Here is a 16,968-nt window from a genome sequence, read left to right as displayed (position 1 = left end):
GTTGCTGCCAGTTTTATTCTTGAAATAATTGGAAATTGCTTGTAGTGAGCCCCTTGATCATTTCCAAGAGCTCAATATTGCTGAAAACCAAATTAAAAACAAACACAATTGAGTTTCAATCATCATTAGTTTTTTTATGTATTTTTCCCTCTGAGAATACTAAAAATTTATTTTATGAAATTGTTTTTTTTAAATCGTGTTGTTATTAATACTTTTAATTTTACGACCAATTTAGTTAAATTAAACTTAATGCTAAAACAATCACTATTCACAGTGGGCTATAATGTACTAAATAAACGGTATAAGCAATCTGACTCATACTTTTTCCTATAAGCTTGATAACAACCTTTATCATGGGTAAGCGGAAGCGGGGGGAGTATTTATGATATTTTATAGGGGAAAATCATAAAAGTTGCAATAACTTTTGAGCCGTAATTGTTACAGCAATGGGGGTTGCACTATATATACACCGTGTCCCAAAAAGAATGGATCAAATCTGCAGTTTAATATACGTGTTATTGAGGTTCGTAGGAAAGTCAAGTATGGCTTATATTAAAGCTGACATCTTTAAGTTTTTTTTTTTAGTATGATTCAACAAAAATCAGCTGTCCATTGTTGTGATCATGCTTGAATTTTCAAAACATAAACAAACAACACAGTTGCATTATGAATGTGCAGTTAAAAGCACAGCGTCTTGAGTGGTTCATTGAGACTAAATCAGTGGTTAAAGTAAAAAGGAGATTTCGAACTGTATACAATGTAAATTCACCATCCAGAAACAGTATGTAGCAATGGTACAGGCAGTTTAAGGATTCTGGAAACATCGGCCAGACGGATGAAACCTTCCCAGTTGGATTGGTCGCGGCGGTCGCATACGGTGGCCTCCTAGATCTCCAGACATTACGCCTTGTGATTTTTTTGTATGAATGGGGATTTGTGAAAGATCAAGTGTATAACTTGCCGATCTCAAACTTAGATTAACTTAAAGCAAAGATAAGGGAAGCCTTTGGAAAATATCCAATGAAATGCGACACAATGTGTGGTCTGAGCTTGAACACCGCCTTGACTTTCTCCGAGCGAACAACGGAGAACATGTTGAGGTTAGGCGGTGAAATCATGTTGGGAAAAACTTAAAATGTTAAGAAATAAAATGTATATAAAGTTAGCTTTTTATCTTTAAGAAAAAAGTGTTCATGTCAGTTTACTTTTGATCCATTCTTTTTGGGACACCCGGTATATATATTCTGGTATTCTTGATTGATCCTGGTCAGTTAAAACATCTAGAAAACTACTGTGATACATTAAACCATCTTATTCCCATTTCTGTATCAACGACACAATTATTTAAACCCTTAAACTTGTTCTATCAAATAATGCACTTACTTAAAAATATTGTTATTCATTGTGACCCTTGGTTGGAAATATAATTGATAAAATGGAAGAATTACCTTATCCAACCACAGTTGCTGGTATGACAACTAGTTTCGTTCCTTAGAACATTGTCAGGTCATTGTATGCAACCACATCTTCAATGTATGTATGTACATTGTGGTATGTCAAAAGATTCTTTAAAAACACTGTCAGAATCACAATAGTAAAAACTAGTCATGTTGATCAAACTTAAACTTTTTTTAGTCAGTGACAGTGATAAGAAAGTGCTGGCCAGCCTTTACAGTTTTAACCAGTTTTAACCAGTTTTATCACTTTTTATTCAATTTTAATAGTTTGATCAACATGACTAGTTTTTACTATTGTGATTCTGACAGTGTTTTTAAAGAATCTTTTGACATACCACAATGTACATACATACATTGAAGATGTGGTTGCATACAATGACCTGACGATGTTCTAAGGAACGAAACTAGTTGTCATACTAGCAACTGTGGTTGGATAAGGTAATTCTTCCATTTTAAAAATATTGTCCTGTTGTGTGTGTATATTCTATTAATTTTATTCTATCATCATTAAATACTAAGAAAATGAATGTGATTTTATTTTTTTTTATGTTTAGGCGAATTCTAGAAAGTAATTCTCTCAACCTGATTCCTTAGGTTACACGGGGATGAGCCCCCATCCAGGTTATGCTATGTCTGGATCTGAGTATCCAGCAAACAGCTACACTCCTTACCCACCCTCTGCCTACTCCTGTGGATATCCTGCAGGAAGCTATCCCCCAGGACCCGGATACTCCCCAGCCGCCTGCTATCCCATGGGACCTCCGCAGCATGATAAACTTCCTCCATCATCAAAGAATGATAGGTGAGTTATTCTTAAGACATTTTTACAGTTTCTTTCATAAGTGAAACCCCAAAACAAAAATATGAGCAGTAGCAAAAGAAAATAGTGCACATGCACGGGCTTACAGCAGAACATTGGGCTGGCTCAGTTTGGTGAGCACAATTTCCTAGCGTAGGATGATATCGGTTTGTCATATCAAAATCTGTTATGGTCTATTGACTAGACCTACAAGTTTCCATTATATTTTTATGTTTGTAAATACCTACAGTTCTTCTGTTCACCGTGCCTAAGCTTTTGTTTAATAGGGTGTTTACAAAATAATTTTTTGAGTGTTTAGTTTGTGTTTTTAAGTAGTTTTCTCATTTGATATTGTTGTTTATTAATTAATACTCTACTTCCATTAACATTTTTTATATTTAATTTTTATTATTTTTTAAATTACTAACAAAATAATTTTCTTTGTTGAGAAAATGAAATTTTTGCCACACTACTGTTTTAATAGACTTTCCACACTTTAAATCAGTCCGGAAAACAGCTGTTTGCCATGGGGTTTCATTAGACTGTACTGTAATGAATTTTTACTGCACACCAGCTGATTATAATCAGCAATATAGGTCAACGAATCAATAAACAAAAACATATCCTCTTTTAGAACTTATGAGAAGTGATTGTTAAGTCCATTCGGTTATATAAACGGATTTGTAGGCTACAGTTTTTTTATTGTTAGGTTAGTTTAGAGTAGTATAGCTGGTCCAAAATGTGTTTACTATACTCGTATGCTAATCCCATGCGAGACAACCATACTGGTCTGGTAAACACCTATTTTCCGGACCATTAACATTAATATACTATTACGAGTAGGCCTACTTAAACACTACTGAAGAATTTAGATAAAACGCTGAACGATTAAACATATAACTGGAAAGTATAGTTTTTAAACAAACCTTTGGTAATGCAATATTTTTTTTAAACGAATTGATATATTGTAGCGATGTCTTTTTATTTTCCATGACACCCATAACTGCGATCTAGATTATCGCTCTAGATCTGAAATCAGAAACCCTGATTTACTTGAACTCTCTCCAGCATGTGGATGCCCATGTAAATATATGGTGACCGTACCACTGAGCCATATTCCAGAATAGGACAAATAAGACTTTTATATAAAACTAAAATAGTTTGTGGTGATCAAAAGTATCTTTTATACCTAAGTATGAAGCAAAGAATCTGATTGGCTTCATTAGTGGACATGATTTATGTGCTCCAATGGCAATGAGGTCAAGATAAAACTCCCAGATCTCTTATCCAATCAACTCTGTCTAGTTCTAATATTTCATTTCCAAATTGATATTCATGGATGAGAGGAGCCGACCGGGCGTGAGAAAGTAATTCTATATGGCACTTATTGATTTGTAGCTGTAAGCCACCTGTCTATTTGATTGAGATATATTTTAAAACATTGTTTGCAATAAAATTATTGTTAAGTTGCTATTACATTTGCTGTTTACTTTTCTTTCTTCTGATGTTACACTTTTTATCACTATAATAAATCTTCTAAAATACACATTATAGGCCTACAGGGTGCACCAAAATAACCTGACGGGTTTTAAAATTAAATAACTCAAGAACAAAAAATTGTAATGTATTAAATAATTTTATATTGTTCACACTAACACCATTTTCATTTATGAAAAATTATATCACCTAGGTGATGGACCTTCTCCATTGACGCAAGCTTTCCCATCTTTTCTACGTTGCAGTCACCTTCCGTATCACCACCTGGGGAATAGTAGAGTAATCTCTTGTGTACACTACTTGAGTTTAGGGATGATTCGAGATTTTGAAACAAATACTTTGCTTTTTAAGTAGCCCCACAGCCAACAGTCACACAAAGTTAAGTGTGGACATCGAGCTGACCATGACACATCACCAAACCGTGAGATCACTTTACCAGGAAAGAGTTCACACAAAACTGTCATTGAATCATTGGCTGTGTGACAAGTTTTGCGCCGTCCTTTTGAAACCATACGTGTTGGTCATTTCTATCCCTAACATTCCCAGAGTTGTGGAACCATAAAAACCCCATCAGCATTTCCACATAGCGTCCCGAGTTTACCGTGACTATGTTCTTCCTTTATTCCTAAAAAATATGGTCTGATGACTTTGGATGAAGTGATGTTTCATGAATTTTCTTAGGATTTTCAGCAGACCAGTATCTGAAATTTGCCTTTCTGGAATGATAGAAATGAGCTTCATCAGGCATAATCAAAAATTTAAGAGGTAATTTTCAGTAGCCAGCTGCAACAGAGTCTCTGAAATGTCAAAACTTGTGATTAAAAGCCTCTTTCATTCAATTTCTGTACCATAACAATTTTGTATGGGTGGAAGTTGAGATCTAAATGTAAAATTCTACGTAAAGCAGTTTGAAATTGCCAAGTCCATATTATATTGTCTACAAGCAGAACAATTTGGACAGGGCCGCAGCTACACATTTTTCCGGGGGGGGGGGGGGCAAGTCTTAAATTTGCCGCCCTTTAACCACACAACTGAGGATTTTTTCTAAGTGCCAATGACATTTTATTATCAATCTTTACAAGAGGCAGACAAACTTTTTTTAAGAAAATGGTCCAAAGGTTTGATCATACTTTATATTAGGGTAAGGTGGGGCAAGATAGGGAACTTTAGCATTAATAATTTTTGGAAAGCTTCCTAATTGATTAATAAAAATAATTGATATTGCAACTTAAACTTCAGTGTCCTTATAGAGTATATATAAATATTTTTACTCGTCTAACTTAGAAACTTAAACATAAAAAACCTTTTTTTAGTTTACCAAGTACGGTACCCCATCTTGCCCTGCATGAGGGCAAGATGGGGTGAACAGGATGGGGCAAGATGTGGTGCCATTACAAAGTAAGGCAAATAAACAAAATACAAACTTAAAAACATTTGTTTTAATATAAAAAGTACCTATAATGTTGTCAATTAGTGATATCAAGTTTTAACAGAAAACATAAAAATGACTCAGATAAACATACAAATTAGGCCTACTCCAATTTATATTACTACCTTTTTTTGGAACTTCAACTGTTACCTACATTTGCGATAAGTATCGCTCTGTGGAACTGATTTTTGGATCAAACCGTTCCTGATAACAACATCAGCCATAAAAACTGTTTCTTGAGTCACTTCACTTCGCTACCGGTACTACTAGTAAGAGGAGGGCATAATCCACGGCCGCCTTTAACTCCAGACACGGCCACCTTTAACTTCAGGCCGCGGCCTTGTAGTGTTGGCAACATCGCAAGTGGTGTTGTTTAGTGACAGACGTCCCAAAAGATAACACGACAGACAGGTGACACTATCTCATTAATGCGCCCTTTATTGATTTGAATTTAAATGTATGAACATTATTAAAATATTGAAAATAAAACATACAGAATTAATAACCGAAACAATATGAATTAAAAATCAATATCTGTACAGTTTAAGGCGAGTCAATATTGTCATAGTCCAGTAACCAATCTTTCGTAAATACACAAATACCATTAGCTGCTTCCAAACAAAACAGCTGTTACAACACCACTTGCGACGCTGCCACTTCGAAGGCCGTGGCCTGGAGTTAAAGGCGGCCATGCTCCAGGCCGCGGCCTTCGAAGTGGCTACGTCGCTTATACGTCGTTTATAAGGAATAAGCCGAAATGGGCAGCGAGGCTATTCGTCGACTGTAGTTGCGTCCAAACATAACTTTATTTTATCAAATACAAAATCTAAATAAATAAATAAATAACAGAAGATATGATGAGGTGAAAATATGATCTAAATGGAGTTACAAGAACAAACTCCATTTTGTAATTTTATTGTTGTTGTTTGGGTTTTGTAATTCTGTTGTTAGTTCTGTCCGGTGTACTGTAGAAGTCGTGTTTTGTTTACACTTTGTTTCTATTATATTTCAGGGTTAGTTTCTCATGTTTTGTGTCTCACTATTTGGTTATATAGCTAGTGGACAAGTTATTGTTTATGATTAGATAGTTTTATTTGGTTAAACAATGTTGTTGTAAATTACTTTTTTTACAGAATTTATTTCTGGTTCAATGATGACATTATTCACAGAAAGGTTAACACAATAAACAAGAAAATAACAATTATAACATCGTGGGTTCACCCAGGAAATAGCAAGAAACGAATCGTAAACAAAACACGACTCTACAGTACACTGGGCAGAACCACGGCCGCCTTTAACTCCAGGCCGCGGGGCGGCCTTCGAAGTGGCAACGTCACAAGTGGTATTGAAACAGCTGTTTTGTTTAGAAGCAGCTAATGATATTTGTGTATTTACTAAAGATTGGTTACTGGACTATGACAATATTGACTCCGCTTAAAATGTACAGACATAGAATTTTAATTCATATAGTTTGGATTTCCAATTCTGTATGTTTTATTTTCAATATTGTAATTAATTTATGTTCATAAATTTAAATTTAAATCAATAAATTGCGAATTAATGAGCCGATGTCACCTGTCTGCCATGTTATCTTATGGGACGTCTGTCACTAATCAACACCACTTGCGACGTTGCCAATTCTACCAGACCGGGGCCTGTAGTTAAAGGTGGCCGTGGCAGAACTAACAGTAAAATTGGCTTCACCCACGGCCCCCTTTAACTCCAGGCCGTGGCCTTCGAAGTGGCAACATCGCAAGTAGGGTTGTAACCACGGCCGCCTTTAACTCTAGGCCGCGGTCTTCGAAGTGGCAACGTCGCAAGTGGTGTTGTAACAGCTGTTTTGTTCAGGAGCAGCTAATGGTATTTGTGTATTTACGAAAGCTTGGTTACTATGGACTATGACAATATTGACTCACTTAAAAAAGTACAGATATAGATTTGAATTAATATTTTTTCGATTTTCAATACTGTATGTTTTATTTTCAATATTTTAATAAATTTATAGTCATAAATTTAAATTTAAATAATTAAAGTGCGGTACTAGTACCGGTAACGAAGTGAAGTGACTCGAGAAATAGTTTTTATGGCTGATGTTGTTATCAGGAACGGCTCCATCAAATCAGTTCCACAGGGCGATACTTGTCGCAAAAGTAACAGTTGCAGTTCCAAAAAAGGTAGGATTTACTGCGGCGAGATGGTCGTCCAAATTTCTGCCATCCGTAGCCACTGAGCTAAAATTATAACTGGAGGTAGCACTGCCATGGCAGAAGTCTGTCAAGAGCGTGTCGCTGATTTTGTTAGGTTGGTATAGCAGTGAGTTTTTTTAACCAATGACATGGCTTCTATAACTAGGTCTGTATAGCAGTGAGTTTTTTCATCCAATAACATGGCTTCTTTATAACTCACACCTCACGCAAACATGGCGGCTGGCGACACGCATCTTTGACATTCAGTGCTACCTCCAGTTAGAATTATAGCTCAGTGTCCGTAGCCGTCCTGCCATCTGGATTTGCTCCCGTCCTGTTGTTATTTTAGTCGTCTGTGTTTTTTATTGTAAATAAAATAAAGTGTTTGCATTTTGCAATTTGCATTGTCAATGTCAATTGTCAACATTGTTGTTGTGATAAGTTTGGGTTTGGCTATTAACTCTTCATTAGCTTGTTAAATAAAGAAATGAGTCACTAGGTTGTCACTAGGCATAATATGTTAATAATAACTAGGCCTTGCTCATATGCAATAAATAATAATAATTCAATAGGTTAAGATAGGCCTAATCGTAAATTAATAACTTATTTTATCCATCTTGGATAAACCTAGGTACCAATTTATATTGAAAACCTAGTCCTAGGCCAAAGTTAGTAATTTTTAAAGCTTAGTAAGTTTGAAAGGTCTATCTAAATAAATAAAACCATTTGTATTGTTATAAAACTGTCATTACTTTCAACATTTATAGGTTACCATTTATCAGCTCTAGTTATAAAGGTAGACTTCTCTTTGCTAACATAGGGCCTAGGTAGGCCTACTTAATTAATTCAAGTTTGACTAGGTCTAGGCATCGAGTTCTTTGACATTGAAATCACAAAGGCGGCAGAACTCAGTAGTAGCCCTAACTAAAATCTAAGAAGGACTAATAACTACTTAGGCCTAACTTAACTTATAAGTTATAACCTAATAAAAAAAAAACTAAGTAACAAAAATGGATGACAGGCTTATTGAATCCAGTGACTCAGACTCATGTGATATTCAAGATCTTCTACAGAATCTGGCCTTAGAGCAAAGGTAATTTCTAAGTTAAATTACTAGGCTAAACCTAGTGGCAAAATTAAACATTAGAACCTCTATAGATTGATGAAGCCTTTAATTTCACCTAAGTTTAGCCTATTTTTAAGCCAACTTACTAACTTATTTAGCCTATAAACTTAGGAATTAGGCCTACCGGTAAGCCTAACTTAGATTTTATTGACACTGACACACCAAGATGCATTCTTATTTAAGTTATTGCGAAGATGAGTTTTGAACCAATGAAATGAGACGTTAAAAAGCCGCTGCACACCTAAGTTTAGTATCGGTGAAATAGAACAAAATCCTTCCCAAATTATAATATACCTAATTAAGTTTACAGTAGGCTAGGTACTTTCCTGTTTATCGATGATTTTATTTTCGGTTAATTTATATCGATATTTTTGTTTTCCTTTACGATCCATAACTTATTCCATCTGTTTTAATATCTTTAAACGCATTCGGCATTACAGACAGACCAGACAAACAGACATAGGTAGCAAATATGTCTACAAGCTATAACTTACTTGGTTCAATAACCGAGTTATAGCTCGTATTAGAGAATAGGATTAAGACCTAATCTTGTTTAGGCAAAAATAATAGCCTATAATTGGATTAAGAAATTATCTATCCTAAACTAACCTAACATAACTAACCAAACTAGGCTAAGTTACCGTTTCAAAATTCTGTTTGTTAACAAAAAGGCATATGGGGAATAGGCTATCAAACGGAATTTTGACATGTTAACTTATGTACCGTACAGCAAGTTTGGTTAGTTAGGTTAGTTTAAAGAACAGTTTCATTTCAATATAAATATACTTTATTTTATGTATTGTTTTTTTTAATACTGAACAATATTTATTTATCGTAAACTTAGTTGTCAGCTGATAAGTTTAAATTTGTTAATATCCATAAAATCGAATTAAAAAATAAAATATTGATAAATCGAAAAGAAATCATTGATAATAATGAATGTTCCCTTTAACAGGAATGTACCCATAATTAGTTACAAATAGGCCTAAGTATTTATGCTATATTGCTCCTTAGAACATAATTTACCAACTTAACTTAGGCTATTAAATCTCTTGTCTAAGTTCAATTTTGATTAGGTAGGCTAGTCTAAACAAAAAATGCACTTGGCTGCAAGTTTTGTGAAGGGGGATTAGATGTAGGCCTACACTTTATCCTTAAGTTAATTAGGTCTAATAAATATAGGCTAACTCAACAGTAGGTACGATTGTAGATATTCGATACACACCACCATTTGGCTACAAATCAAATAAAATATTCCTTTATTGCCAGTTAACATATATACATGCATGGCATGCGTTGCACAATTTTTAAATAAAACACATAATAAGCAATGACATAGATACACTTTTACACATTTACAGAAACATATTATGCCTAAAAAAATACAACATATTTATGATGAATTGTAGTTAGGCCCTAACATAATCTTTTACGCTATAACAACTATTTTTTTAAAGAACATGAGATTGTTATTAACTTAACTTATTGCCAGTGTGACTTTTCGACATAACTTAGGCTATCTAGGTAGGCTATTAGGCCTATCTCTTTGTTTTATAACTTAGTCAGAATTTTTAACATTTGTTCCTTAATTAGGCCTAAGGACATTTTTTACTTAAGTAGGAGGCCTTCTTTCAATCTCTATCGGTCAAAGTGATTTATTTGACGGAACCTCGATGTACGACTCCATCGATTAGGTCTAAGTTAAGTAGATTGTTATAGCTTAATGGATTTTCCAATCAATCTTTGCAATACCGTATGCTTTTTTTAAGTTAACTTCCGTCTTACTAAATAGGTTTATCAATTTAATATTCATCAATGTAATTGAGATGAGGACGCCACCTAGGTTTGATTCTATAACAAATTAACTTAAGTTAATGGCTACCTATTTCTTCACTTCAAGTATTTAGTAATCTTGAGGTAAAGAAAAACAAACTTGCTGATAATCAAAATGTAATGTTTAATAGGAAACGCCATTTAACAATACATAGGCCTAATTATATCTAACTAATGGACGAATTAGAAGTTTTTCAATTTACAATTCAGAATCTCTATTAGCCAACATGTGCTCAGTATTGAAATAGACAACGTGCTCTTCAAAACGTTCAACAATATAGTGGGTGAATTACTCTACTCCAACAAAGTGTACTGGCGTTAATTTTTACAGGGCTTAAGAGTTCAAACAGCTTTAAGTGCATTAATAATACTTGGCAAATAGTATCTTGTTTCAAAATTATAGGCAGAGTCACGAAATAGGGCAGACTTATTGCTCGCCACTCCCAGGCTGGCTGCCTTCTACAAAAATCGCCGGGCAAAATACCCACAATACCTTAATTGCCACCAGCACAAAAGGTTTTTGTGACGAAGTAATCTTATAATTTATTTTGATAGCCCCAGGATTTCCTTTTATTACTAATAATGGTAGAAACGTATCTTGTCAGACAATCCTTAATAATATGTACCGTAATGTCGAATTTGACTTGCTACATATGTTCGGGTGGTTCTTGAACTCCACTATCGTCAAGCTTACAAAAGGATCCACTTCTGGAGGTGTCGTCAGAATACGTTACTAATATTAAACACAAAACACGAAACGATAACAGATAGGCCTATCAATTCACACGTGTATATTGCCGCGGGCAGGACTGGGAGTAAACTGAATCAGGTTATATGACGGAAAGACGTGGTCTCTGGATTGTCGTCTGTGTTATCAAAAGCTGACATTGGACTAATTGTAGTGACGGAGGAGAGTATTGAAAATATAATGGGATTCATAATTGAGTTTTCCATTCAAAATTATTGACAATAGCCTAATAACCAAATTATATACTGGATATAAATTATGGTCTCAAAATTCTACAGTACTGCGCAAAAGGAAATTTATTAAATACTTTGGAAGAGTTTGAAATATATAAATAGGGACATAAAACTAGGGACAGCACACAAATTTTGAATGAAAACACTCAATTAATTATGAATGCCATTATATTTTAAATACTCTTCTCAGTCACTAGGGTACCAAATAGTGCAATATCAGCTGTTGAAAACGCAGACGATAATCCAGAGACCACGTCGGTCCGGGTCCGTCGCATAACCTGAACCTGATTCAGTTTAGGAAACCTTGTTTCTGAAAGCGCTAGTAAATAAAATAAAATAATTATATATTGGCCTTGTTGAACTTGTAAATTTAATTATACATTTCATTATAATTGCAATATCTCCAATATAAAATATATCAAGGATTGTCTGACAAGGTGCGTTTTACCATTCTTAGAAGCAATCTTAAGAATGGCAAAATGTTGATAGTGAGCTACTTAGAAACACCTTTTCAGGCTGCTTATACAAAATTAGACATTCATTACGACAACTAGCAAAAAAAATCCCCCGCAAAAATTCCTGTGTCACAAATGCGCCACAGCACCCCCCCTCCCCCTCTGGACACCCCTGCCTAGGTGGTGTCCCCAGTCTCAAATAATTGATAATTGAAAATAGAAGGGTTCAAACCCTGGTCATGTTAGGTATTGTCTAACGTCGATCTTCTGTTTGATAGCATAAATTAGTATGCCTTGGATGGCATCTAGGTCCAGCAACGATTCGATAGGAATCAAACTAGCGACGTCTCTAGTTTTAACATAATTAAAACTTACTTTTATTTTAGTTCAATCTAAATACGACAGTAAACTTAAAGACCGTTTGTTATTTATACAGATTATTGCTGGATAGATTGTTGGTTCCCATCTAATGTCAAGATTGTGGGTTCCCATCTATAGTCATGTTAGTACACGCAAATTAGGCTACGTCACAGCATAAACCTGTTAGCAAGCATAGGCCTAATCCTTCTAAATATTTTATTTAGATACCTCTGTTCCAAAACGGTATAGACCAAGATATACTGTATTTAAAGTACTTAATTATTCACACTAAACAGGCTAGGCTTTTTAGTAGTACCGTACCCACCAGTAGTAATGGTTTCTTGCACAGTGCGGGTAGTGGTCGCAGGGGTGTTAAGGAGCTCGTTCATTGTCCAACAGAAGGTTGTGATGGTACAGGCCATCTCAGCGGCAGCTATGGAACCCACAGAAGGCAAGACAATTCAATAATCTGGTGACTACACTGCTGTTTCTATCCTGTCGCTCTCTTTTGATTCTCTACAAACTTTCCTAGTACTTATACTTGTCTTGTTTGTTGTCTGCATCGTGGATTAGTGTGTAGCCCTTCTGATTTGTATCTGTGTCCAACTAGTTTGTGGTGGTTGTCACAATCCTCATGACATGGAGTCTTTTATGACTTGAGTTGAATGGTTTTCCGACTGAGTCAAACTGCTTTCTAAATTCTGAAATCATTAATCTGCCCTTATAGCTCTAAAATACCTGTGCTTCATCAACATGAGCTTAGGTCTGTAAGGATTTAAATAGACTAGGCCTGATTATCTGCTTTGAAGATGTTTGATACAGCAGATTGTCAACAAACTTTAGACCTATTACAAAAGGCTTGTGTATTTTTAGTATCTGTACCTTCATTTTTTTGTTTTTGTTTTTTACAGTTTAAGAACCAACGAAGAAAGCAATTGGAGACAGGGCCGGTTCTAGGAATTTTTCAGAGTTAAGCGAACACCCGAATCAGCGCCACTTAGAATTCCATGAACAACTTAACCGTATTTGTGAATTTTTTCCCAATGATTTTGGGAAGCACTTTTTTATAAGTTTAGGTTAGAAGAATACTTGCAATAAAAGACTGTTTATTATTAGCAGAAATTTAACATTTTTACACTTTTACTCATCATATAAACTTTAGCAAAACCAAGGCCACGCTAAAAAACAGACCGTAATGCTCGTCAAGCATGACGTCATGATAGAAGACGGCAATGGCATAATGTTTGCCGTTTGTGATCAGCTGCTTGTTTTAATTTGGAAAATAAATAAATTAATACCTACGTCATTGCCGTCTTCTATCGTGACTTCTTTGGGCTGACTGGACTCGCCACCAGATGATTTAAACAAAAATCTACTTATTGATTTGGCTTGTTTTTTATCTTCCTCTTCCAAATTCGCTTACGCTTTCTATAAGTGCTAGACGGTTTCTTTTTTTCTGCCATTGTTTTCTTAGTATCGGCTCGTAATATGTTTTACTCGTTCATTCAGTTTATACTTTCTTCTTATTTAATGCGCTAATTATAAATTAAACTTAAATTACTCGTAATCATTCACTTATCAACATCAACAATCATGAATCATCAAAACGATGCCAATACGATACCGATACTGTGTACTTATAACGTATACAACTAAAAGAGTGCAATACAACGTAATGTTCTGCTCTAGGATCAGAGGCAGAAGGGAGGGAAGGGCGGGGGATGTGGGGTAGCGGATTTTTATCCCCCTGGAATTTTACCCCCTGGGCAAACGTGACGTCACAAACCAGGGGGTAAAATTCCGGCCGCGAACTTTTGAGTTTCGCGACATCAGCTCGATGGATTAAATGCGGAATTAAACCTATATTTTCACGGTTGTGAGTTTAATCAGAACACATCAAATTATAAAAACCTAGAATGTACGGCCCGGATTTTTACCCCCGGAATTTTACCCCCCGGATTTTTACCCCCTGTCCAGATATAAATTAGTGAGAATGATTAATTATCGTCATTCAATTTTAATTTAATGGTAAACATTTCATTATTAAGTAGCCTATCTTAATTTATATGCAACATTAACTATTCGAACAGGGTTTTAATATTAATTTTGAGATTCGAGTGTCAGGATTCGATCTTTGAAGCCAACTGTTGGTTAATATGATCAAAATAAAACAGCGAATTCTGTTTACTTAGTTGAGATTACAAAATAAATAAATAAAGATAGGCTACTAAATAATGAAATGTTTACAATTAATTAAAAACAAAAATAAGAAAATCAATCATTCAATTTCTAAAATCAGCCAGGGGGTAAAATTCCGGGGGGTAAAATTCCGGGGGTAAAAATCCGGCCCGTACATCTTCAGTTGCCTAATCGCTAGTTATATGGACAGGGGGTAAAATTCCGGTTTTTATCGCTAATCTAATTAATCACGCTCTGACTATTTTCATTAGACTTCCAAATCCGCGGGGGTAAAATTCCGGCCGCGAACAAACTTTTGGCCACTCAGGTTACTACGTCATAGTGACGTCAGCTTTGCCCAGGGGGTAAAATTCCAGGGGGATAAAATTCCGGCGACCCGGGGATGTTTCTTGTTGTCACAAGTGGCGCTGCGCGCTTGCTTATCTCGACTAGTGAGAGAGTCCGAGTCGTGAAATGAAACCCACAGGCGTCGCGCTGTACGCTGCCGACTCCGACTGCCGAGCGCCAGCTCACTACAGATCGAAACTGCAAATGGCATCGAGTCCTTGAGTTGTAGTGCTGTACAAATATACGCATTTTTCAAGTGCTGTTGGTACAAACAGAATAAATGCCTTTACTGTGGTGCTTTGAATACTTGAACTCTGAGAAAAAATAAGCAAAATTACGTTGTTTACGTTAAAAAAAATTGTTCCGTTGGCGCCACGGCGCCACTTTTTCGTGGCGCCATATGCGGCCGCGTAGTTCGCGTATGGGTTAAACCGGCCCTGATTGGAGAAAATGCTAATGTTCACATTAAAGGCATTTGGTGAACCATTGTGTTAGTGGACTATTTAACATAGTCTTACTTGGTTATTATTAGCACTTTTCTTGGATATAATGATCATAGGAAGACTACAATTTTCAATATGGTAGTTTTTTATTTTAAATACCTTATTACCAAGCTCATTGTATCTCTTGACTTCACTTCTCCCTCCCTGTTACAGTTTGTCTGGGTGTCCCCGGGCTGACAGGACGCAGATCCATCCCCACTCTCAAGAGCTTAAGTGTCCCACGCCCGGCTGTGACGGGTCAGGACATGTTACAGGCAACTACTCTTCTCACCGCAGCCTCTCGGGTTGTCCTCGGGCCAACAAGCCCAAGAGCAAACCTAGAGATGGTCAAGACTCTGAGCCTTTACGGTTAGTATTTAATGAGTTGTTTTTTTTATATTTTAATCACTTTGATATCATAGGCTAACATTTGGTATTGTAACAAAACAATTGAAATGGTTTATAATTTAATTTAATAATGTTTTGAGGTTTAATTCAAAGACAAAAAAATCTTTTTTATAAAATTTTATTGGTTACTTAATGGGTTTCAAAAATATCTTGTTGAATGAAGGTAAAAGGGCATCATCAAAATATAGGTCTACCAATTTAGAACTCCTAGCTAGATCAATTGGAGGGCATCCTATCTAGATTAAAAACTTATAAAAAGAGTATAACACAGTGGCACAAGGCAGTTGACTTGTTGCCCGCCAATCGGTACAACAGTACAATATACTTAACTTACCACATGTTGCACACATTTGCCGATCAATAAAATATACAACAGAATAAACAAAAAATGCTTACTTATTAACCACGAATAAAACATAAACAAATGATGTTTTTGGCTCGAAAGTAAACAAAACCCCTATACTAATAGCATTAATTAATATATGGTTTTGTTTACTTTCGGGCCAAAAACGTCATTTGTTTATGTTTATGACCCATACAGGATCTTTTCTACTATTCAAGTTATTAACTATTTCTGGCAACATTTTTTTCACTCAACATTTTGCTGAAGTGACCTGGATGATTAGAGTTCTACTGTAGGCCTACTCTTTTAATATTTTAATCACATTCATATTAAAATATTAACCCTTTAGAGACCGACACTGTAGTATATGAGGCGCTGCCTAGGACCAGGGTACTTTGGACAGTTTCTGCAATGTTAGAAAAAATAATAGGCCTATAACTACTGAATAGCAGCCCTCATTAACATTTATTGCGTGCTGTTGTTGATTTTTTTATACTTTAATTTGTTAGATTTCTTTTTTTTAGATAATTGTTAATTGAAACTGCCAATATATCGGAAGTTCGCCTTTTTAGTAAAAAAATTCTAACTTCCGAAAAATCGGAAGTTGGTCTCCTAAGGGTTAAAACTTTCACTGTTCAGTTCTCATATTAAGAGAAACATTTTTTATTCTATCCATGTCAGCAACATATATTTTTTGAATATTTAATATTTTTGGTGAATAATATTTTTATGTAATAAATTAATTCTATTTCGCCTTTGGAAAAATTTCCAGAATCCACACGAAAGTAAAATTTATGAGTAGCCTATAAACTGATAATAGTTTTAAAGGAATACGAGCTGTTGGCCTGTCCTATGTAAGGGAATCGAGTAGTCCATTAAAACTGTATATATTGTGTCTATTCCTAATTCAAGCATAGTTTAAGTAGTGCAAAATATATTGTAAAGAAAAAGCTGCCAAGATGAATTAAAACATGTGATCATTGTTATTTTCCCAACCTTTCTTTAAAAAGTCGATTAGTAAAATAATTTTCATAAACTTTCTTTTGAAGTCTCGTGAGCTTCAATTCTTATATAACAACGGTTATA

General features: G+C 35.2%; 1 protein-coding gene across 5 annotated transcripts in view; it reads left to right on the top strand.

The window, feature by feature from the left end:
- The window catches only part of LOC129004934 (myelin transcription factor 1-like), a 197,071-nt gene that overhangs the window by 166,161 nt on the left and 13,942 nt on the right, over positions 1–16,968 (top strand). For all 5 annotated transcript variants that reach the window (XM_054433652.1, XM_054433651.1, XM_054433650.1 and 2 more), the window contains 2 exons: positions 2,052–2,259; positions 15,306–15,500. In XM_054433652.1, coding sequence (XP_054289627.1) covers positions 2,052–2,259; positions 15,306–15,500 — 403 coding nt within the window. The remainder of the gene's footprint in view (positions 1–2,051; positions 2,260–15,305; positions 15,501–16,968) is intronic.

Source organism: Macrosteles quadrilineatus, unplaced genomic scaffold, assembly GCF_028750875.1.
Source record: "Macrosteles quadrilineatus isolate MER2022 unplaced genomic scaffold, UCM_ALF_1.0 Scaffold_13__1_contigs__length_4303367, whole genome shotgun sequence".
NCBI classification, from domain to species: Eukaryota; Metazoa; Arthropoda; class Insecta; order Hemiptera; family Cicadellidae; genus Macrosteles; species Macrosteles quadrilineatus.
This window is presented reverse-complemented; position numbering and strand designations above follow the sequence as displayed.